Raw genomic sequence first — 25738 nt, 5'->3', positions numbered from 1 at the left:
CATTTCAAAACGTGCACCAATTGCTCTGCATTGTTGTTGTTTTTGTATATTTAAAATTTTATTGATCTGTTTATGTGTCTTTCAATTATATCATCCAACACAAAACAGCTTTGGGGTAAATGTATTTATACACTTCACTCTGAAAACCTGTGATCTCATTTCTAAATGGTGTATATGTATATGAATATGTACATACATATTAAGTACTTGAGCTATAAAATGCCACCAATCAGTGATAGATTAAGAAAAGATAAGATAAGAAACTCCTCCGGTTGCTGCAAAACGTCCATTATGTAATTGATTTTAATGGTTGTTATTATGTTGAGTTGTCGTCGGCGTTTACCAAGATTAGCATAACATGAAAATGAGTTTAATGCAATACTGGAATATATTCCAAAACTTCGCCAAATCGCCTTTGAACATAACAACTGAACGGCTTTAAATCCTCTCAGTATCCATAAATGGACTCCAGCCATCAATTAAATTTCCCATTTAACAAAAACAAAGCAAAATAAATGAGCTGACGTTGATAATCACAGGTTCATCTTGAGGGGCAAAATAGTTTTCTTTTTCAATTGCCCAAAACATAGCAGAGGTGTAATGCTCTATGAAAGGCAAATATGTAATTTAAATAAAAGCTCAATACTACAAGAAGTCAGAGGTGGAATTAGACCTTTCTGAGGCAATTAAATAAAGGGAAGCATTTAATTAATGTCTTCCCCTTCATTGAACTGTCAGGACTCAAAATGGGCTTTAATTAGAGTCGAAAGAAAATGGCTGTTTCGGGAATAGGAGAGTTTTTTGTTTTATTTTCCTTCTCCGTTGTGTCAATATTGCCAATTTTCTTTGCGAACCACAGTTTGAAAACCGTGTTTTGATATGTCAAGCAAAGATCTGGACCTAACGGCTGTAAAGCCGTTACACGGTCTCCAGTGCAACAGTGAAGAAATGAGCGATATGCCACTTCCAACAGAGAGCTGATTACTGCTAAAGACGGAGAGTCGGAACACCTGCAAAGACGAGGCGAATTACTTTTACTGCGATTCCTCTTTCTCTTGCTCACTGACAAAGGGATTTTCTTAGGACGAGTAGAAACGGAAATGCATATTGAACTTAACAGAATTTGAAACGAGCTTGAGTCGAACAGTCGAACATTCTTATACAAATCAGTGAACTTACAGACCGGATGATTTTAATGACATGTCATGAATGTCTAGTTGTGATACCGGCATAGTGACGCTTGTGTGTTTCTTAATAAGAAGGAACCAGCAAGTCATCCTGTCACGTCATACATTTTGCCTCATCCACTGGAAAAACAAAGTCTGTTGGATTTACATGAAAAAAAGTATGTACGCATGTCGGTTGCACATATTAAAGTTATATTTACTGTACTGAATTAAGTTTTTGTGAAGTGAACATGACTTTATTATGTTAATTTGAAGTTTTTCTATATTGTTCAGTATATTCAATTATCACATTTTAAAATAAAGTGAGTTTTTTTTTTAATATAAAATAGAGGCTGAAGTTAATGTCACACTCGTACATCATATAGCTAATACTTACCTTTCCATTATTGTTTTCCTCATATAAGTTCATAACATAGAAACTTAAAATACATTAAAACAAATTGACATTAATTTCACAAGTTACAGAGAATAAGTCAGAAAAAGGAGAAATACAAACAAAAATGCAGAAATAGTATTTACATTAAGAACAATTGGTCATACTGATAACGGTGATAAAAGTAATCCAATAAAACAAAAGTACTGTGAAACCAAGATAGTATTATATTAACAAAGATAAGATAAATGATCTGTATTGAAACTTTTTCTTTTTCTTTTAATTAACCTCCACCCACCGGCTGTAATCCCACCCCCCTCCCGCCAGTCAGGGATGTTGCACCGTGAATTGTTCGTGCATGTCAGACACAGTATATATGTTAAGTTCCACTTCTTGGACTAACAAAAAAAATAAAACGGATCTTAAAATGTTGGAGCTCCTTTAGTTATACACAAATCAGCAAATCTGACACTTTTATGCAAGAGGTACATTTCTGTAAAGTGACGCAGAGAGAAGACACACTTGTTATTAAAAAAAAAACCAACATTAAAAAGTGCAAGTGAGTTGTATAAATGCTTGTCAAAAGTCAAAAGCAGCCACAATCCCAATTCAAAACAAGGGAGACTTGTCAGTCCTGCCATAACAAAGCAACAGCGTCTGTTTGAGAACTTGCTCTTTCTCTGGCAGTGTGTTGCCATCCAGCTCCATCACAACTTTGTGGAGCACTTCGAAAAAGTACTTCAGCTCCGGAGTGTAATTAAGGCTCAAAGCGTACGTTAGGCCAAACAACATGGCAGCAGTGAATGCAGCGTTGTCCAGATCCTGCAGTACCATCTGGCCTTCCAGGATAATCCCAGTGTCTTCTGGCCAATCGGTAGGAGCTCGTTTCACAACGTATATTCGCACTGTGGCGTCATCAATGGTGACCTGAAAGATGGCGGACCGTAACTCCTCTGCTGAAAAGTTTTCCCTCCAGAAAAGTTGCTCCCAGTGGGTGTGTACTTCCTTTGTGCTCAACAAGATTAAGATTTAAACCTTCGACATCACGCAAGATTATAAGAATTCTACATGACAGAGATGTTCAGAGAGGAAACATAAATCAGTTGTCGTCATGGATGTAAAATGTGCGTATGTGAAGTGAACAGCCTCCATTTCCCCCTTTTTTTCAGTGTAGAAGCTCTGTGTATTTCACAAGGAATTATTTTGTAGTAATTTATACTATAGTGAATATTAAGCCTCTTTAACTGCTGACATGTTATGTACAATGTTAAAAATAAATACAATTTCACATGGTGCTTGCATTAAAACAACTTTCTTTTCTTCTTTTATTTGTTGTAATTCTGGATTCTAATCTTATTTTGTGCAATTAAAGTAAAAAAATAAATAAATGAATTAACTAGATTTTTACGAGTTGGAACAAAAGTTGGCAATGAGTAACTTGTGTTTTTTGCACTAGTTGTATTCGGGTATATATGTACCGTATGACATGACACGTCCAGTTTTCTTGTCGAGTGGGTTTCGACTGTGTGGAATCATTTAGTGTAGATCACGTCACAAACGGCTCAATTCCTTCTTGAGTGGGCCTGACTGGTAACATGGTGCCATAATAACCTTTAAATTTCAACTTTACAGTTTTTCTTTGTTGTGTCACAAACTGTACGTGGTGAAAATGTCTACATCACTGTGAAACCAATCAATTACCACAGAGAATGACTAGAATCTTAACATGAAGCCAATTTTACTGATACCGTCTGCATAACACTTCTGCTGGAGCTCTTGCATTATGCATGTTTGTACAATCTAATGCTGGTTTGCTAGTTTTCATGGCAGCGTCACTGATATCTAAGCCCAGATCTCAGTTTTTTTTGTTGTGTCCGCTACTCTGAAGAAATTTGGTTTAAAAAAAAAAAAAAAAAAAAAAAAAACTTTTCTTTGAAATTTTTACAATTTGCTTGGTTATTTCCTGGGCTGGATTTGAGCTTCTTGAGGGCCGGTTGTGGCCAACATACCTTCTGTCTGACTGTCCTGGGTTACAGCACGTGAGGATAGAGAAAATCAAAGTCTGTGTGAAAACAGCTGCGTCACATGCGCAGTCCAACATGGACTCCCTTGACAAACGACCAAAGACTCAAGAATGCTGCAGATAGCAGATAACAGTAAATACAATGAGCACGTATGTTTCCTCATGGCCGTCGGTGTTGTCTGCAGATGTTTACGTTCCCTTGCTTTTGAGGACATTAGTTGGTGGGTGGGTTTGGACTCGGTATCCGCCCAGGTGCTGAATAATTTCTCTAGCAGGAGAGGGGAAAAATGCCCATTTCCTGCACAGTGATTAAAGCAATTTCACAAGTAGACTGGACTGAAAAAACGTTAAATAATTGTGTCGGAAAATCTAAGTAGCAGAGCTGTATCCTCATTTAGAGTCTACCTGCTCGAGGTGAATATGCAATAATGATATCATTTGTGATTTGTGATGAATCATTAAACACGGGACGTGATGTCTGAGACTGTCCTCTGTGCCAAATATGAATACAAATACAAAAGTAGATTGACGGTCAGTTCTATCTTGTTTATATCAAAACTTGCTATCAGTTTGAATTTGCAGAGCATGAATACACAATGCATGGAAACATATCGCATAACAGTCTTCTGCGACGTGCATATTTGGCGTGCTAATATCACGATGATACATTTTTGTGATATATTGTGCAGTTCTAATTAGTACTTTTCATCTCCCTTCTGCGTTCATTGAAAGTCGTATCACATTTCTTACCTCCAACAAGGAAATGATAAAATCACCCGTGTTTATTTGTCTGTCTGTCTGATTGTTAACAAGATATCTCACAAACTAATGAGGTGATCTTCATAAAAATTGGTCGACATGTGCATTTTGATCAAAGGGAGAACTCATTCAATTTTGGTGGCGATCCACATCAGAATATTTGTTAGAATAGAAAATTTTCTTCATTTTCTTTAAAGATTTTATTTAAACTTTTTCAAATTTAATAAACAAAAAGCTACATACTACCCCCTATTTCAAAATGATCACCAAATCAAACAAATGAACAAAGGAAGCTGATGTGATGGATGTGGAATAGGTATCCATGTCTTCCCTTGGCGGAGGTCAGAAATCTCTGATTGCTCTTGTTTATTTCAAGTGATTCTTCCCTTAACTTACATCAACAAAAGATTAGAGGGCGCAGACACTCCTTCGCTTGCTCAAGTGACATGACTAAAGTCTGCATTGCTGTGCCCAGTAGCACTTTTCAACTGCATCAGTAGGTTATTCGCTGGGTTGATTTCCTGATTTGTTATGTTGGGCGCTGAGAAGCGCCCTCAGGCTGGCTGTACTCTCTGATGGATCTGAGGCACCTTTGCTATGATGGACAGGTAGCGGGATACGACTCCCCCTGCTCCATTTGTGGCTTCTGTGACTCCGCCAGCGCTTCACGATTGGTGCATGCGAGCGCTCAGAGGGGGGGCTGACAGGTAGATGAGCAGGGAGCCCCCTGCTGCACAGAGCTGCGGGTGAAATAAACCTGCTGCCTGTGCATGTGCGTGCGTGCGTGCGTGTGTGCGTGCGAGAGACAAAGGCTATTTCAGTCACTCACAGTCTCACTGAGGAGGGTTCAGCGTAAAATAAACCGGCAGTCTTCTGTGAGACGCGAGATCTTTTTGAGCAATTACGGTCGTGGTGTGCAAAAGGTTAGGCTGAATTGAAGTCTGAAACAACAGATGAGCGTGTGTGCGTGCGTGCGTGCGTGCGTGCGTGCGTGCGTGCGTGCGTGCGCGTGTGCGTGCGTGTGCGTGTGTGTGACAACATTCATAAATGTCCATCAGTGAACATTATGGTGAGGCGGTGTGTCGATCACAGTTAAGCTCTCCCTCTCCCTCTCTCTTCCCACCGCTCCCTTTTTCAGCCGGCCCCAGCGGATGGAAAGAAACACTAATGGCCGCTCGTTATAGCGAAACACCAACATGAAACAGGTTCTTAATGAGCTGTTTTCTGTTTTGTATTTTTCTCGGGGGGTCATTGTTATTGGAGCAAAATTGATTGGCAGCAGGCCTGCACCCATGGGGGCTCTGTGATATTCTGGGAGATCGCAATGCTGTTGCAACAAGGGCAGCTTTGTTTAGATGGTACCACCTGCAGGGTGTGTGAGTGTGAATGCATGTGCATGTGTCACAGCATTATGCGGTTGATGTATGTCTGTGGACTGTAGGAGAGCGTTTTAAAGACTAGAAATAAAAGCTTCATTCTGGTCCTTTTAACATATTGCGTTGTGTTCTCTGAACTCTCCTTGAATTTACTTTATGAAGAGGAAAAGATTGTGCGAGACAAACGAGCAATATGCCATTTAACTAGTCCCATTTATCTTATTCATAGTTTTTAATGTATGCTACTTCAATTAATCGGAAAGGGGAAACGGATTAGCTGCTTGAGTCTTCCTGGGCATCTTGCATCCAAGTTGTTAAACAATAACGAAATAACGAAATAACGAAAGCAATTCTGTTACTAGATAACAGAAACTGTACAACTCAAGGTGAAGTGTAATTCATGTAACATGGTATAAAGTCTCCTCCGGAGGAACGGGAGATACAATTTCATCCAATTCAATATAGTTCAGTTCATTTATCTAACACCAAATGAAATACAACTTTCTGTGTAGCTCAACATTGCAATTTCAAAAAAAGAAAAAGAAAAACTGTTCAACGTGAGCAAAAAAAGGAGGGTGGAAAAAAATCATTTTAATAAAATCAAACATTCACAAAGAAAACTGACTGAGAGGTGGCGGCCATCCGCCGCGAGCTGTTGAGTTCAGGAGATATTAAAGAAAAAAAAGAAATAAAAACCAGGCTGAATGGTTCAGTAACTACAGATCACGAACTTCAAAGCCAGATGCATCTGCATGAAAGTACGGCGAGAGAGAGAGAGAGAGAGAGAGAGAGAGAGAGAGAGAGAGAGAGAGAGAGAGAGAGAGAGAGAGAGAGAGAGAGAGAGAGAGAGAGAGAGAGAGAGAGAGAGAGAGAGAGAGAGAGAGAGAGAGAGAGAGAGAGAGAGAGAGAGAGAGAGAGAGAGAGAGAGAGAGAGAGAGAGAGAGAGAGAGAGAGAGAGAGAGAGAGAGAGAGAGAACAATACCATGGATGACTTAATTTTCCAAAGATTTACTTCAAACAGCAAAACTTCCCAATTGTTCACATTTGTCACACATGAGCTTGAGGATGTCAAGTCTTACTTGCTTTATTAGTTATAGTTTTAGCACATACGATGTTATGCCCTTATTAAAAAAAATTTATAAATACTGCATGTCCATATGGGAGATTATTAACTAGTCGCGTTTATCACTATTAAAACTGAAGAAATACAATAAACGACTGACTATTAGAAATGCACCTGTGTTTTAGATATGATGCATCTAAAAATAGTACAATATTTTGCTTGTGTTGTATTTTAAACCTGAAGCAGCTTACCTTAGAAAATGGCCAGACTCAATCTTAACTATGAATCCTGTTAAACAGATTTTATATCCATCCATCCATCCATCCATCCATCCATCCATCCATCCATCCATCCATCCATCCATCCATCCATCCATCCATCCATCCATCTTCTTTATTGCTTACTCCATAAGGGGTCATGATATGGGATAGATCTGGTACTTGTAGGAAATCAACCTGAATTCATCAGTTTGAATAATTGCTTTTAAAATCTGAATCTGAATGTAAAAGTGCATGAAGATAAAATCGAAACCGTATTTCATTCCGTTGAAAAATTCCACTCCATAAATCACTCTCACTTTTCAGTTTCACTTCTCTCCATAATTCAACGTTTTGTGCCCCACAGGCAAAACTAGTCGGTCGCAGGTGGGAATAAGTCGATATTACAACGGCCACGCCATTTACATTCTTTACATTCTTTACCTGCCGCGAACAACCCTGACACAAATAATTAGTGGAAATGCGACACACCCGGTGTCGTACTGGCCAGCTTGGTTACCGGGAAACTGCAATTGTATCGTTCTGTGTTAATCCCCTTGAGCCGTCAGTAGCAGCCACACGGAGCATTGCATGTTTTTGGAACTGTATGAGGAAACGAACGAGAGGAAATCAACACACACACACGAGGAGAACATGGAAACTTTAGGATGGAATGAAGCTCAGTTGTTATTAGGTGGACAGCATGTTGTCAATATCTTTTTGGTGAATGTAAGATACTTACACGGATCTTTGAATGAGACACCACAGAGATTGGAAGGCCGGACATGGGGCCTGCCAATTACTTCTGATTCTGACTGTGATTGTGAATTGGTCCAGGTCTACCTGATGTGGCTATGGAGTGCCAGCATCTTTCAGTTTTTATTATCCACTTGAATACAATGCTGGAATACTGCTAAACAAATTATTTTCATTCTATTCTAAGCAGCAGATCAAAACAAAGCAATGCATCTTTTTTTTTTGTCATCTGAATCTCCTGACTTGTGGGATTTGAGAGATTGCGTCTATCTGTTTTGATCCTAATTAGTATCTGTGTTAAATTTCCATTTGAGGAGAGAGGAATACCAGCTTCCAATGTTCCTTTGAAAATTCAAAGTGATTATGTAGCTTTTTGAAGATAGTCGTTTCAAACTGCTTTAGATGTTCTTTCTTAATGATGCATGATGGTGAAAATGGTAAAAATGGTGTTAATGCTTTGTCAGCCAACACAGTCTCTTGGTTTCAATCTGTTATCTGCAACTTAACCTTCTTTTTTTTTTTTTTTTTTAAATCAGTTTATTTATAGGATAAACAGTTACACGACAATATCTTGAGAAGACAGCACCCATTGATATGGGAATAATAAGGTTTCCCACATGAAACATCCCCTGGTAATGCAAGCCTACTTTCAGATGTATGGAGCTCAGATGTAGCCCTTTCTCAAAAGACAAAGTAACTGATAGAGCTTCAGTTTCTCTTTCACTTGGTTGGGGAGGAACCATGTTCATTACCAGCCATATATGACTTGTGCTAATCTATGCATCAAGCAGCAGCTCACAGTCTGCACTTGGTAGATAAAGGCGGCTGGCATGCTCTAAGGCCAGGCTGAATATCAAACGACTGCAGATGAAGCCTCCTCTGAGGCCCTGAAAACAGCAAGACTCTATCCATGATTACAGCCTGTCCAACCACAGTGCTTCAAGAAAGTGACTTGTGATGAGAAAAGATTGTGCTACTATTGGTGGAGAAACATAGGTTTTATTTTTTGTTTGTATTTTTTTCACTGTGGTGGAAAGCAATTCTTGGAGCCGGAGGTAAAAACAGCGTGACACCTTCTGTATTTTAAGGAGTGGCACACAAGAGTCATTCAGAAATCATGTTTATTTGTCAGGTGCGTGAAGGAAAATCTTAGAATATAACCCTCATCATAAAGGGCCAGCTGTGTCTTTCATGCATTTAAAATTCATCCGCCATGTTGTTTCTTTTCAAGAAGCAGAAAATTGCTTGTAGTGGCTTCACTGTTTGCATTTTTTGTCATGGAAATGAGTCTAAACAGCCTCCACACCCATGCATCGACAATGATGTAAAGCTCTACAAATTAGGATATCATTGTGTGGGAATACATATATAGTATGTATATACTTTTTTCTTTCTGTTAGCCATCTTGTAAATGAGCCTGCATGCAGCACTCATGTGTTGTGGACATTTTCCTCATGCCAAGCATGTGTTTGTGTGACATTGCAGGGAGTTTGGCCGTTGGAAGGTGAACAGCTTGGCCCTGGAGAGACAAGAGAACAATGGCTTTTCCTTGCCGCTGGACCCCGAGTTCCTCCAGACCATTAGGCAGCTGGGCAGGAGGCCCAGTCTTAGCGCCATCACGGACAACATCATCAGGAAATACGGAACCCACTTCCTGCTCTCTGCTACACTGGGAGGTAAATAAAGTGCATTTGGTGTCTTTATTTACCATCGCGCAAGAGGTTGTTAAAATAAGGGATTTGAGGAATCCAGGTGACCTAGATTTAGCACAGCGACCAAGCTCCTCTCAATTACATGAAATCCTCCAAGAACTGTTTCATGTCCTGAAACTTTCCCCATATTTTTGCTCAAAAAAATCTGAATACATTAAAGACAATAAGTACACCAGCTCGTGTACTGCTGGGTTGATTGAGTGGCAAGCACTCATTAGAACTTGACTTAATCCCATAATGTCTCCAGTTTCAATTAACATGCAATATGAAAGGAAGTTGAAAAGAGAGGAGGAAGTTTTTCCAAAACTGTCTCGCAAAGGGTGTTGTATTTTGGTTTTGTTTTCAGAAAATATGTCAGCTACTCATAGAGGCGTAACGATATATCCGATCAATGCAAACACTGACAGGTTAATTGAATACCAATCATTTCTTTATTATAGCATTTGTCAGTAGGATATGTGTAGCAGGAAGGAACCAATTGGCTTGTGACTTGGTCGGGGCATTTCTAAAACAGTATAGGGTGTTGAGGGGTCTGCAGTGGTCAGTTTCTATAAAAAATGGCTAAAGGGAAAGAAAAGTGTTAAACCAGTGACCAAATGAGCTTCTGTCTCTTTGGAGCTTTTCCATCTAAAAGAACCAGGTGCTAGTTTGGGGCTTGGACCAGATTTAGTCTTTCCACCACCAAAGTCCCGGCCTACCAGGGTCTAAACGTGCTGGGCCAGAGCGAGGCCAGAGCGGGATCTGAAACGTTATCAGCTGGGGGCGGAGTTATCGGGACCCACGAGGTGGAAGAGACGCTGTACCGGCATTTTGAAATCTACAGGGAACATCGCCAAAGCAAGATGGACGTGAAAAGATAACAACTGAACAATGAGGAGAGCATCGCTCGCAGAAACACCATAAGCACTGCCATTGTTGGTGTTGTGTGGACCTCCGTTCGGCGGCCAACGTATGCTTCTTCTTGGGGCTACTTATGCAGTGACGTACCACGTTTTGGAGTTACGCAATGACGTGGCTCTCACTCGGCTCCCCTGACAATGGAAAAACAACCGGTTCTTTGGGGGGTGCTCATTTAAGAACTGCCAATAGCACCGGCCCTGAACTGGCTCCTGGTTCTTTTTGGTGGATAAGCCCGATCTGACTGCTGTGGAATTCAATACGAGTTCTGATAGAACGCCGCCACAATACACAGCACATTGTAGTTTGTAACAAAGGGGCCACAGTAGGCAGGTGTTCACAGTGTTATGACTGATACATGTACTGAATCGAAGCAACTGCTTTTCTTTCGAGTGGACATATTTCCTGTTATGAAGCTTCCCATCATGTCTCCCTAAGTATTGGACGAAATATTTGCTGACCTGTGAATCTAGGCTTGTTTGGGGTTATCAAAGCTCATACTGTCGACGTAAAGAATCTGATTCTGTAGTCTCTCAGCAAACATTCCAGTTGCATAATAAAATAATTTACCCTAAGTACTATAATGTGCAGTAAAGCTCCCCAGGCTATCTCCTCTGCCAGCTCCTTTCATCCTGTCTCTTGTGCATAAACTCTTAAAGCAATTATGAATACCATTATTATTTAAATAGACTGTAGGACAGTCTTGCACATTGTCTGTTGAAAACAAGAAAATAGAAAGCATTACAGTTGCTAAACCTACAATAACATCCAGAATCACCTCTAGCCTCGTTTTAAAAGTAGCCTATAGGAGTTCTTTAGTCAGTCCTCCGTCTCAGGTCATCAAAATTGCCATTTTGACACAGCCTCCGGTGTCTCAAAGATATGCACAAGGTGCCTTTTGGTATCGCTGACGGGAGCAAAGGAATAAGCCAGGTAAAAGTAATTTAAAAGCGAGAATGGAGGGTGGAAGTTGGCAGGATGTAAGGCATGACTTTCATGCAGGAGGTCGGATGATGTGTGATTTCCTATAACAACAAGTTTCTGTGGTCTTAGATGGAAAGTTTGGCCTCAGTCTAAAACAATGCGCTGATCATGTAATATTACAGTGATGTTGCACAGAAAAATAAACGAGATCTTCAAGAACACAAATAAGCAATTCTTGCATGTTCTAAGCACAACTCCTTCACCAACCAATTACTAAATGTTGAAATCTATTTAGTGCCATCTTGTCCACTCATCTGCCCCGAGCACCACCTCATGAAGCCCGACTGTTGAATGTGGTTGTTGTGACGTAAGGTAGAGGGGGAGTGGTCCCAGATAGACCCCCCCCCCCCCCCAACCCCTGTGTTTTCAGTACACAAAAGTGATCTTAAAATCTGCATTATTAACTTCAATTGCACACCATTTCCACTTGTGGGTCAGTGTGATAATGTCAAACCACTGTGAGGATCAGCTCTGTGCGCCTCTGAATGCACTGAGCAAGCATAAGAGTGACCCAATCATAAATAAACCAGATCCACGGAACCTCTAAAACACACAACAGGGTGCCATTAAGAGTGATATTGCAAGTTTTTTATCTGAGCAATGTGCTTTAAGGAACTTTAGGATGTGTTTTTAACATAAATATACTTGGCAATCTACTGGCTGTGTATACCACTTTGCCAGAAGAAGTCCATACATAGAGTATTCAAATGTGTGAATGATAGAAACTAACAATAGAATAAGAAATGTAAACCTAATTTATGCTGCAATGTGATTTGAATGAGAAACAAATCCCCGTATTTTAGAAGTTGATTACATGGGGGGGGGGGGGGGGGGGGGGGGGTTGTCTTGAGTGATTAAGGAAACCATTAATCTTTGTCTACTTTCATTGAGAGCAGAGTTTGTGTTTTAATGTCAAAAATGAAAGCCACATTTAACAAAACATAGAAAAAAATCGATCATCTGGTACCTTTCACCATCTGTAAATACACTGTACTTCAACAGGTTTAATATCCTTTTTTGTTTTTTAGACGGCCGTGTTTAAAAAAGCATCTCAGTCAGCTCATCACAGCTGAGGTTTATCACCAAATCGGACTTAAGTATCAAATCGGGCGGTCGTCTTCTCAGCATGTTAATATTTACCACTACACCAATCAAAGGGATTATCTGTGTACTCATATTGGATTATCCACCAATACTGACGTTTGTGTTTGCATCTATTCACAGGGGAAGAGTCATTAATGATTTTCGTGGACAAACGGAAGCTGAGTCGGACGTCTGAAGTGAGTGAAACCAATGGCACTTCTGTGACGCTCGAAGCTCTGCACCAGCTGGCTGCCTCCTACTTCATTGACAGAGAGAGCACGCTGCACAAGCTGCACCACATCCAGATCGCCTCCACTGCCATCAAGGTAAAGGGCTGCTGGGGCTGCTAGATCATTAGCAACTTTGGCCACCGCGATTAAATCAGCGAACATTTTAAAGCCAACCACCAGGGGGCGAGCGTGAGGTTAGTGCGGCATTGAGCTGCTTCACGGACATCGCCTCGAATGAGCTGTGAGACGGATTAGAGCAGGGTTTGTCAAACACATTTTAGTTCAGGTGCTACACTCAATTTCATGCGGAGTGGGCCAGACTGGCGAAAAAACGCCATAATAACCTTTGAATTTAAGCTTTAACGTTTTTCTTTGATGTGGCGCCGAGTACACGTGATGAAAATGTCTATATTTTCACAAAGCCAAAAAGCTACTAAAGAAAATGACTACAATCTCAACACAAAGCCCATTTTAGACCTTCTGGTGCACCTTCCAAAAAATAGCTGTTGCATTATGAACTCACCTGAGAGCATGGCTTTGAGGCTCGTCTGATAGCAACCAGGTCGCTATAGTTTCATAGCATATTTCAACTTGGGTCTCAGCGTTGCATTGTGTTTGCTCCTCTCAAGAAATGTGTTTGTTTTCTTTGAAATGTTCACAATTTGTTTGGTGGTTTGGTGGGATTGGAGCCTTATGTTTGACACCCCTGGTTCAGAACAAATGTTAATAACACATGAATAAAATGTCTGGAGCAGAAGGTGACATTGGAGCTACATTCAAAGATGACCTGTTCAGACGTCTCTCAACTTTTTTTATAATCAGCTAAAGTTTTGAGTAAATAACACGCCCACAGTCATCTGGAAAGTAATCTAACTTAATTGTTTTAGTGTGTTTGCCATCATGAATATGGAATACTGGAGTTCCAGATTGCATAGCTATTTTGAGTAATTTATCTTAATAGATGCGCAAAATGTTGTGTGTCTTAAAACGTTTGTGTTTTTGATGACTGTGTCTGTATTTACCGTATTTATAAAGGTGGTAAACTCAGGCTCTGCCATCAGCAGAGACGCTGATTGGGATTGGAATCATTTCGACTTTCATCTCCAGACTATATTATATAAAGAAAAGTGTACACCAAACTTTGACTTTGTAACTGATATCTCACCCCCACTCCCCCCAGATTCCAATTCATTTGCTGTGATGGTCCAAAAAAGTTTCTTAACATCTTCCACTAGCATGTCTAACTCAAGCCATCCATCCAATTAACACAGAAACGATGCAATTCCCAACAGAGTGTTCTGGTGTGAGCGGGCTATAAAGCACACAGAGCCCTCATTTGAATACTCATGTTTGCATGCAAGTGCAATCTATTTACATGTAGTTTAGCACACTTCATGCAGGATCTTAGTAAATCGGACCCTTTGTGTTTTTCGAGACTATTAGAGGTTTGATGTGAAAGCACGCATCATTTGGTATTCCTCTCAACGAGCAGCGAGTGTCGCGGTGGTCCTGTCCTCCGATTACTCACGTAGCAGTTCTTTTCAGAGCCCGACATGTTCACCCCGCCACGTCCAGATTACAAATAAGTCACGGCTTTCGCTGTTCAGTGCTTCATTTGTAGTCCTGAATACATTTTTGGTGTTTTACCCATAGATAGATGTACCGATAAAGAAGTATTGTCACCCATTAATTAATGGAAGCCTATAACAATTCACTTAATTAACTTGCAGAACTCTTACTTTTCAATATTTTCTTAAAAAAAACATATTGGGGGCTGCTCTTTATTTTTGCAATCTTCAATGTCTTGTTTTTTTGTTTGTTTTTTAGTTTAGAATTTATCTTGGGTAAATCTCATATATATTGTTTCCAGAAAAAAATAGATACTCTTGACAGATAAGTAGTAATTGTATTTCAAATTCAACTTCAACAAGGTGAAGCAACAGTGGAACAGAATACATTAACGCATTCACTTGACGTGCAATAAAAAGGTGTTTTCATGAAACGAACGGATGATGGTGAATTCAGTATTTATCAAAAAAAATATTCATGATAATCATTTTGGCCGTAATAGAGCAGCTCAACTTTTCAAATTTCCTCTTTTCATGACATCCTCCTTCGAATTGTCTCTGATTTCATATAGTCGTGCTACAATTTTGTTTCAGTGAAAAGAGGCAATGATTCTATTCTTCAAAACATAGCAAGTCATGTTAATTGGATTCTTCACTAAAGTATTCAAAAGGAATTAGTGGTGAGGGGGGATTTTAATAGGAGTTTTATATCCAGTAGATTCAGGTCATTTAGACTAGTAGAGTGAGCGTGTGTGTGTGTGTGTGTGTGTGTGTGTGTGTGTGTGTGTGTGTGTGTGTGTGTGTGTGTGTGTGTGTGTGTGTGTGTGTGCATATCTGTTTTATCAACATTGAAATCTGTGAAAACAGTTGAGGTGAAGTTAGGTAATGGTAGTGTAAGGATGGGGGTTAATGTCTGACACATAGCATCATATTTGGTGTTTTAGTGAGGAAATTAAAAGTCAAGATAACACAATGTATGTCTTCCGGAGGCCACGACACTCTTTATACACTTATATTTTTTAGGAAATCTGCAAGAAATCAGTGTAAGGTAACGCAATGTTCCATTGCAAGGCCTGGCTATGCAGAAATCAAACTGTCAGCACACTGATTTATGTGAAAAAGACAAAAGTTTTTAAATAATATTTATAACGTTCTGATATTTGAACAAAATTATTTTTTTTTTTTTGCTTTTCTTTTTACAAATAAAAGCAGCGCCAACAAGTAAAGGCATGTTTAAGTGTGAAACTGCTGGGGTTTGAATTCTCATCAAGATGGTAGTTGGAGATAGACAAGCAGCAATTCAGAAAATGTATGTAAATCAATACAATGTTCCCAGAACGCATGATAATGTAATATTGGCCATACACACTGGTGTTGAAATTATTTCAGTGCGTAGTGCAAAATATGTCATTTATTGACTCTTTTGCATGATGAGAATAAAAAAACCGCAATGGCTTTTTTTTTCTTTTTGAGTACTGATGACATACTGACTGATAATTGAGGGTTGGAAATGGAAATCTTCGTTCCTCTGAAAGCTGCAGCAATCGTATGGCGTGTCGACGACTCACTCTCACACACATACACACACCAAACTGCAGATTCTCGCAAAGATTTTACTTTTCACAATTAGACTGTGAGTCATTGACCCTTGGCTAACAGCCGTTTGTGTCTTGCATATTCCTGATTTAGTAATTGCATTTTTTCCCCTTTCTGGGAATAAGTCTTTAAGAAAATCACGCTTCACAATGGTCAGCACTTGCCAAGTACTTACATCTTAATACCAATTACAGTATGCAGTTTACAACCCACGAACAGGCTCCCAATGGGCAACTTTGGCCTGCTTCATATGCAGAATATCTTTATTAAAACATATTTTAAAGCACATTGGTGGAGGGAATTTGAACAATTTAAAGACCAAAACGTCCACATGGAATAATAAACGACGGCTATTTTTCATACCATCTTTAATTAATGAACCATTAAGATTAAATGCACTTTAAGACCTCTGCTAATGTTCTTGGCAAAGAACATTAGCAGCTATTTCAATAATTCGGCAGTACCTTAAAGTAAAGTGATCCACATAGAAAACACCTTCAGCCAGTGCACCAATTTTCTACAGAAAATAATTACTTTATAGAACAATTGATTAAAATGGGTACCAGAGCAGTGGTTATTCCGATTGTCTTAGATTACTTATTTCCTTTATACCCCATTTCTTTTGTTAATGTGAATATGCTTCATTTCTATAAGGGGTTTTATATTTTCCATGCCAAAATAAAAGCCACAGGAAACGGGTATCCAAGTAAAATTTGATGCATTACAGTTATGTTCCTGAATGTAATAATAAGTGTAGAGCAGGCATGCTCTGGTTTTGACTGATATTTTCTGTAGCGAATTGTACTAAATATGGGTTAAATAACATTAATAGGTTGGGTGAACTTAGATTTTTTTACAATTATATGGCAAAGATGAAAATGACCCTAAAATGAGAAAATTAAAACTTGTTGAAATGTTTTTTTATTTATTAGTCAGTGAATGTAGATTTTTGTTTTTTGTTTGAATAAAATTCAGTATTTACCTTTCCATATGTCAGTTCCTTTTTCAGTTTGTGAGCCTAAAAGAGGTTTACGTCAATTGTTGCATTAATTCCACAAGAACTAATTTAGAGTAAAAGACAAACTAGGTCGCTTGTACATGCCCTGCAGAAAGACACATATGTGTTTTCTTACAGTCACCATGATGGCAGTGTTTATTAGTCGTCTTCGGACACAAAATACACTCACTGTTATACATATTCAACAATATTCTTATGTGATAATGTAAAATTTGTTTTGTCTTTTGGCTTCAACAAAGTAAACAACAAGATTTTTGTAGGGAACTTCTTCATGGCTGCAATATTGATCACGTGCTAAATGTTACGTCCAAGTTTTTACGGGGATTTACGTAAAGCACTGTTTATAGCTCATGTACTGAATAATCTATTATTGTTTTTGAGCTGTGTTATTAAAACAAACAAGTTTCCAAAGGGTATGTTTGCACCTGATGGCGCTTTGATGTGACATTTCAGTAGAAGTTGGTCCAAGAGAGGAGATGAAGCGAGCAGTATTGTTTACTTTCCCCCCTTTGCTCTTTCATGTGTATGCTCACATGCTTGTATAAGGGAAAAACATGCTGTGCATATCAAGATATGCTTATGATGTAAATCTCACCCCGCATCTTTCTGCTGCTCAATACCTTCGGGGTGTGTTCATTCATCACTCTGTCAGCTGCTATCAAGCTGGATGAACTGAACTGGCGGAGTTTGCCCCCTTTTGCATAGAATACTTTGTTTTCTCGGAGGAATCTCTTCTCATACGGGGCTTTGATGTGTTTACACCTGCTTGTGGTAAACAACAGATTAACGTCACAGACTGAAGGTAATAGCGGCAACCTGCAAAGACACAGTTCTGACACACTGTGGGCTTCCTCATTCTGTGTCTCATGTGATTACACTTGTTTCTGAGGTGGAGGCTTGGAGACTGGGGCATCAGAAGTGCACGCTTTTCACCCGACTAATAGAAATGCAGCTATTGTTCAAAACTCTTATCAGGAACATGAAACATATTTGGTAATTGCAACATCTCTTCCTTATTCTTTCAAATCAACATTGGAAAATCGACAGGCAATATATGATTACATAGTTATTCGAGTACCTCGAGGAATTTTGCCTTCCTTGAAGCGTTGTTAATTTGAATTTAAATCTCTAATCTTATTTAAGAGTTAATTTCGCTTTGCTTTTTTTTGGGGGGGGCATCCACAGTGTACGACTCTTGTTCCAAGTAGCAGTCCACAGCCAAGCATTTCTGTTGAAAAGTATTGGTTCTGATTCTAAATGTGAAGTTGCACAGTTTAAAGGGAGTGTTTAAAAAACAGCATTTTTCTTTATTGATACAAAGAAAAAAAAATCAGCGGGAACCAATTGTATATGTTTTCATTGGAAAATCTGACTGAAACTCTTTGCTCATTTACATAATATACATGCAATAAATGTAATTTTTTTGTTAAAGAGGAAACACATTGGTTATTATTAAGTGATCTTATTTTCTATTGTATCTTTATAGTTAGGCTTTAATTAGGCAAAAGTATGTTTTATTCGATTACTCAATTAATTGATGGAATGTTTGATAGAATACTTGATTACCAAAATATTTAATAGCTGCTAAATTTAATGGCAATCTTCCATCGCCTAATATCTATCTGGTGATAATTTTGTCAAAATCTGTGCATGCATGTATGTGCAAGGCATACAGACAATTTATTGTCTGTATGCCTTATTCTTCAACAATCTTTCAGTGTTCAAAATGTAAACATCCAATTATTACAAGAAAAATCCTGCAAAAGGCGTATATTACTCGTAAAGTTTTGTGGGTGGATCTGATTTCCTGCAGTGTCACTGGTACATTATTTACAGTTTTACAATCTTATTCAGATGATAAAATTAATAAAGAACAAAGAAAATGTTGTTGGGGTGGAAAGAACCGAATTTGCAAGAGTGAGGGGAAAAAAGAGTTGAATGCAAAAACAGAAGTGTTCTTGCAAAATTAGGAAACACAAAAGCATCCTGGGATCGAGGCAGGAAGACAAGGCCATTTGATTGGACTGCACAGTCATGAGGCATTCGAATTTGGCGACTCAGGAGGCCAGCCCAGAAGCAGGGCGAGCAGATGGAGCGGCCAAAGCGAGCAGCCTGAAAAAGGGCGAGCAGATGGGGTGGCCAAAGCGAGCAGCCTGAAAAAAGGTGAGCGGAAGTGACCGCTTGGGTGTGTGGTCTGGGAACGGTAAAAGCAAGCAGGGCCCCTTGGGGCGGGGGTGGTCCGTGAGCAGGGCATGCAAAAGGAGCCACTAGAACGGGCTGCTCCTGAATAAGGCTAGCAGGTTGGGTGACCCCAGCAGAAAGGACTGTGGGGCCAATTGAAGGGGAAACCAGTGAACAGGTTGGAGGGACTTGGGTATAAGGTGGCCAGGTCTGTTACCACGACGTGCAGCTGGGGCATCCCGTGAACACGTTGAGCGTAATGGGCCACTCGGGGAGGGGCCGTCCCATGAATAAGACAAGCAGGTGGGGTCGTTTGGGAAGTGGCCTAGGACCAGGGCGAGCAGGTGTGGCCACTCGGGGGGGCGGCCCATGTCCAGAACAAGCAAGCAGGACTGCTCGGTTGAGCAGTCCGGTAACAGGGTGAGCAGGTAAGGCCGCTTGAGGGAACGGCCTGTGAACGAGACAAGCAGGATGGCTGTGCATATAAGCTGCTTGGTAAAGGGCGATGACGCTCCTTCGAGGACTGGGCAGAGAAACGATGGCAACATTGCCCCTCTGGTGGCTCAGGAGCAAGGCCATGGCAATGAAACCCCTCCAGGGGCTGAGCAGGTGGGCAGTACAGACAAAGCCTCTCAAGAGGCTAAGAAGAAGAACAGCAAAGACAAGCCGGTGCAAGGCAGCAATCATGTCCCTGTGTCAGATGAGCAGAAGAGGAGGGGCGGTGACCATACCTCTTCAGGAACAGAAGGACATTGGCAGTGACAAAACCCATTCAGATGTCGAACCTGGGAACGATGATGATGCTGCTTCTGAAAGATAGACACAGGAACTGATAGAGGGGGCCGCCCAGGGCTCCCTTAAAGATGTGCGGTGGAGTGATGTGACAATTCTTGATGATTACTCAGCTGGCAGCCTCGGCTGACTCACCCCCTCCTCCAATGGAAATGTGGGCTTGTATTGACAGCTCTTGATGGACCATGATTGCTGGATTGGCAGCATTGACAATCCCAGGGTGGTCAAATCTTGGTGCAGGCTTTATGGCTTCGACTTTCAACCCCCAGAGATGACGTGTAGGGCAGCATTGAGAACCAGGCCAAGCCCTGCAGCAATACCAAAGTACCTCTGGCTTACGTGACATTGTCTTCTGCACACCAATCAGGAGTCCACAAGTTTAAAGCTAGTAGACTGGAAGCAAGCAAGCAGGATAACCACCACTTGATGACTCACTCTATCCCATATTTGGCCCTGATCCACAGTTTCTTTTATCATTTGCTGCAGGCAACAGACACTAGCTTCATCTCCTTGAGCTCCTCAGGTAGGCATATGAGATCTGCTGAGTCCACTTGGTCAGTTAAAAACAAACTTTTATTTGATAACGTTATCAAAAAGGCAACTTTCAGGGAGGTAGATCAAAATCAAAACGCAAAGACTTCTGACAAAATAAAGTATCTAAACCAAAATCAAATCAAAAGTCCAATAATGGAAAAGATCAAGGGAGGAATAGGAGCAGCAGAACTACACACTATGGTCACAAGCTAAAACACAGGTGAGGAACACATGCTAGGATCAACAGAAAACTCAGCAAGACAGAGTGCGGCATACACACATAGGAAGTGGAGTGAAATGAGACACAGCAGACAACAATCAGGGAGAACTGAAGGGTCAGCTTGAGGGGCAGCCCATTAACAGGTCAAGCTGGTGGGGCCAAAACCAGGGCCTTGACATATCCAAAAATAAGTGAGTACACTGGGATGCTAAATGTGCGCTGGTATGAATTATAACAAAGGGAAAATGGCAAACAGTGTCAGCGTAATTGTTAGATGCACATATACACTGTATATAAGCTTTTTTGCCTTTTGCTATTTAACAACATTTATATCAGTGATCCTTTCTTCTGAGTAACACACCATGCCAACCACAATTTCTTTTTTATTGTGTCGGGTGTGGGGACATGAGCATCATGTGCATATTTATTTCGATGACTCCATCCATCCATGCATCCTCCATCAAACCATGCGTCTTCTTTTATAGCCACCTAATTCTGGATAATGTCACAATCAACTAGGGCCTATCCCTTTCGACACTCGATAGATGGAAGGCTACAGCCTGGAGAGATTCTGTTTTATAATCAGACTAAAAATGAAAAATATAAGGCTCAAGCTCTCTCCAAAGTACTTGTGCCGGTGGGTCTGAATGTTAAAGTATTTGGTGGGCTGTCTCTCTGTGTTTTCCCTGTTATGGAATGGTGACCTGCTCAGGGCATACTTACTTACATTTGACATTGAGCCTGCTGAGATCGGCTCCAGTACTTCATGACCCTTTGCTAAACAAAGCTATATGAAGGATGTATCCATGGATGGATGAGAAATAGAAAAGATATTTTTATAATCTGATATTTAAATTGAACTCACCAGTTTTTACATTAGGGTTATTTTGCAGCCAATCTATTAGTTTATTCTGTGTACTTCCTTAAGTTTATCTAAAACAAACATAAGGAGAGGCAACAAACCACAAAACCTTTGGAACTAAACAAAATGTTTGGTTTTACTCAAACATAAACGCCAACACAAACATATTTAGGTGACAAAAATAGATGCAGCTTATGTTTGAGGGTTGTTCTGATGAAAGGATTGTTGACCTGACCTGTGTCTTACATAGAACAGTAAAATGTGTTGAAAAAAATAGATCCTTTGTTGCTCTTGCGGAATAGTTCTTGTCATGTTTGTTAGTTGTATTTGGAATGTGTCTTTATGTGTAGTCTGAAATAGGCATGTCTGTTGAAATTAACAATTTCGCACTACAGCTTTCATTTACATAAGTTACATTACGGTTACAACAAATTCTTTTTAAATTGTGATGACAATTCCATTATTTACCCTTTAAATTAGATATTTTTTCCCGATGCCATACCCTTTCTGAAACTGGTGACCCTCACGTGAGGCCTCCTTCACACTTCAAGAACCACTAATCTAATGCATTGGTTCATTTCAATTAAATTTTGAATGCTGAGACTTTCACTATTTAAATGATATATAAAAACATTAAGAGGCATGTCTTGAGTCATGATTTAAAAACATCACAAATTAATTTCTTCCTGGTTGCATTTGGGATTCAAGCAACGCTGGATAAATGTTTGAGAAGCACACAGAGAAAAAGGAGAAGACATTCTGCAATGCTTGGTCAACACTTTCTATTAATCTTTGCAACCTATTTTGTGCATTATTGGAACGGTGTATTGTGAAAGCGATGTCACTTCGTATACCGGGTAGTAAACAAACATGAAGTGGTTGTCACAGACCACCGCAGAGCCAGCAGGAGCTCTGAGACAGCGCTCAGCTGGAAAGGCAGAAACACAACTGTCTATTTCCCTCGTTCCAACTGTGGAGCTGCAGTTTGAAACACTAAATTGTCTTTTTTTTTTCTTTTTTCTTTTTTTCATTTTTCCTTTGTTGTTTTTGGGGAGCTTCAGCCCATTTTTCACTGACTTGTCCTTAGTGATGCCCTACTATGCAGTCCATCAGAGATAAAACTGTACATTCTCCAAAGTGAATTGGCAAGAGTACGTGGAGCTGATTTGGCAGCCACCACTGAACCAAAGTGCTGCTAAAAACCTCTCTGATTGAGATGAATTGAGAAAAAGCCCTCTGGGGTACATTTGTTTGTGAGGCATTTTCAGGTGACTGATGTAAAATATTCACAGCATCGGCAGTGTTTAATTCCAAACATGGGTCTTTACCTCACCCCAATGAAGACGGATGCCAAAACAGTTGCCTTTAAGAGGAGTATTGGTCCCCCTGGTTTTAAGAGATAACATGTTTAAATAGTGCAAATTCATGACCTGGAGGACTGAACACTGCAGCACCGGAAAATAATCACAGGCGGGATGAACGAGATAGGAGTGCAGTGGGAAGGGGGGGGGGCATTGCTGCTACGTAGTGCGATGAATCAGCCCTTCCATTTCAGTAATTTCCTTTGAGAGCCTGTGTCATTTGTCAAAGATTTTGTAGTATGAGTTAAGGTGTCATGCGAGATGGAACAGGAGAGATGAGACGAGGACAGAAGGGCCTTATTTAGCAGGCCTTTCAGCTCGGGATCAAGATGCAGAAGGTACACGGAATGAGCTGCATCACCAATGTGCACACCTTTTTACTTTGCAGCACAGCCTTCTACTTTGTATTGAATGTTCACTAAAATTGAGATGGTATAAGGAATGTTTGACCCAATCTGCTGTGCCAGCCTTGAGTGTGCGGTTAGTCATGGGGTGATTCCACCTCGTTTGTCCAAACAGAACTGAACCCAAGTGAGAGAGTGGGCAAAAACATTCTGCAAATAATTGATACAAGGGAATAATGTGCTGTCTTTTGATGATCATGTGGTTTGGTATTTCAAAGTCACAAGCAAAGGAGGATATTCTCAACTACTAGAGACCATCTCTCTCTCTCTCTCTCTCTCTCTCTCTCTCTCTCTCTCTCTCTCTCTCTGTGTGTGTGTATAATTAATAATCTGTGTTTTATTAAGTTATTATATTGTCACATCACAAGTGCACTAAAACTGTCACGCCCATTAAAAAAACACAGATTTTGACTAATTCAATCCAGACACAACATGTGTTTTTCTCCATAAACAAAATCAACAGTTTGGTCGGACAGGAAAGTACACTGGGAAAAAAAAGTGCTTGAAAGCAACTTTAGATTTTAGCATTGCGTTTCTTTGTTTTTTGACAGTACTTCTGTTGAAATAACAAATTGTGGCAATCCCATTGCATTGTTATCCTGCAGGATGGTAATTCAACCCATAGCAGGTTATATACTGGTTTGGTATTTCAAGCGAATAGTAAAAATGAATGTTCTCTGCTGGTGCATCAGGTTAAGTCTTGACCTTTGACTAACGTGCCTGGATTTGGCATAAAAGCTGTCCAAGTCAACAGTGCAAGTTGCAATGACTTTCTCAGACACTGTGAGTTGATGTTGCCGGGTTGAAAGAAGTGTCTGGTAGGTTGGACAAATTTCGATGTGAATTTGAAACTACTGAAAGCGGTGTTTACTTTGTTCTCACCTGACCCAAGTCCCAATCACCGTTTGAATTAACCAGCTCTCCATCAAGGATGTTAAAAAGGGTGTAAAGGTTCAACGTGCTCGTGGTCTGGTTCAAGCTTGATGTTGACAAAATTAGGTTTGAACGGGGAATTTTCAAAGAATTAGAGTGCGAAAGTTTGTTTTCCGTTTTTTCACGGGTTTTTTTCAAGAAGTCACGACACAAAATGAATAGCTGAATGAATGAATGAATGATGATAAAATGAAAATAGTATCATGCTGATAATTGGTTGTATTGTTTATAGTTTAAAGCCATACTGTCACACCACAGAAAAAAAAACCCTATTAGATAGTTTTTATGTGTTGTCTAAGCATGGTTAAAAACACAAGTACAACATCAAATATGGATTTCATTGTACCAAGGATAGAGGAGCATAAAAATGAAATGTGTTTTTTCGTGTTGTGAGGTAGTAGGTAGGTGAAAGTGTAAAGCCATGAAAACAATTCTATTTTGGACTTTCATCTTAAAAACTATGTCTGACTAAGTTGAGAGCATATTTCTGACAATCCTTGTCGCTCTTAACAAGAAAAACAAAAACTTCAACTGTGAACGTTGTTAGAAAGTCTAACTTCAACCAAAATGTGCCACTGAGCATGAGATCATGTATGTGTGGCCTGTGACCATAGAGTCCATAGTGATTTGTATGAGTTTGCAGCTCTGCTTGATTTGGATTTGTCAGCAAGTTATGAGACGGCAACGTGACCTTTGTTTACCTCTCTGTTGACGCTGACGTCTCGAATGTGATGACAACACAACTTGCACACAGGAAAGAGGGGGTGGGGAACAGCATTAAATCCAGAACATAAGACTACCCCATATTTTGAAGGAACTGCTTCGAGATAACAGAAAAAATATGCCAACTTAAACTTGGTCAATACAGTATTGTGATCGAGTTAAATGCTTGGATTTAGTGTTTTAGTGTCCTCTGTCTCCAGATTTTGTGGTTGAATAAGGCTTCATTTACACGTCAACATTTCAAGTAAGAGGACATTGTTTTTTGCGTTTTAATTTTAGAACTATAAAACTACCAAGTAGCAGGAGTATACGGACTGGGAGTCGTGACACTCTGGAGGTTACCATTGTTGTTATTGTTCATGTATTTGCACATGTGCAGAAGAACGATTTACTACGGCTGTGGTGCGCATGCGCTGTAGCAGCGTTTCCGAAATGTTGCATTTACCGCCGTTTCCATGGAGACTGATTTATAGCGCTTTCTAAAAGTTCCGAATTTCCCTGTTTACATAGAGTATCAGCTTTTTAAAACACTTGGTATTTCCCACATTTACACAGAGAGTCTGAGCTTTTTCTAAAAGTTTCCCTTTGGGAGCCATTTTCTAAAAGTTGCTTTTTCAGTGGCTCGAGCCGCCATTTTTGTATAAAACGACAGCCAAAACACTACAAAAGTGTTCCATTTTCCCTTGAAAACGTTGTTGTATACACAGGGTTTTAATTGACGAACATGTGGCTGCATTAGTTTGAATAAAAACACTGTTGCAGAACAGGACTTCCTCTAGAAACTTCAGGGTTTTTTGGGATTTGCACAATTTACCTCAATAAACATGAACATGCACTAAAAGTAAG

At 40.0% G+C, this 25738-nt stretch overlaps 1 protein-coding gene across 1 annotated transcript in view; it reads left to right on the top strand.

Moving 5' to 3' along the window:
- The window catches only part of LOC308116170 (BMP/retinoic acid-inducible neural-specific protein 3-like), a 72827-nt gene that overhangs the window by 18028 nt on the left and 29061 nt on the right, over positions 1-25738 (top strand). The window contains exons 3-4 of the mRNA XM_080474194.1: positions 9280-9470; positions 12612-12796. Of these exons, the coding sequence (XP_080330320.1) occupies positions 9280-9470; positions 12612-12796 (376 nt within the window). The remainder of the gene's footprint in view (positions 1-9279; positions 9471-12611; positions 12797-25738) is intronic.

Source organism: Lipophrys pholis (genome assembly GCF_963383615.2).
Source record: "Lipophrys pholis genome assembly, chromosome: 10".
NCBI lineage: Eukaryota > Metazoa > Chordata > Actinopteri > Blenniiformes > Blenniidae > Lipophrys > Lipophrys pholis.
The sequence above is the reverse complement of the archived record's forward strand: the minus strand, read 5'-3'. Positions and strand labels throughout refer to the sequence as shown.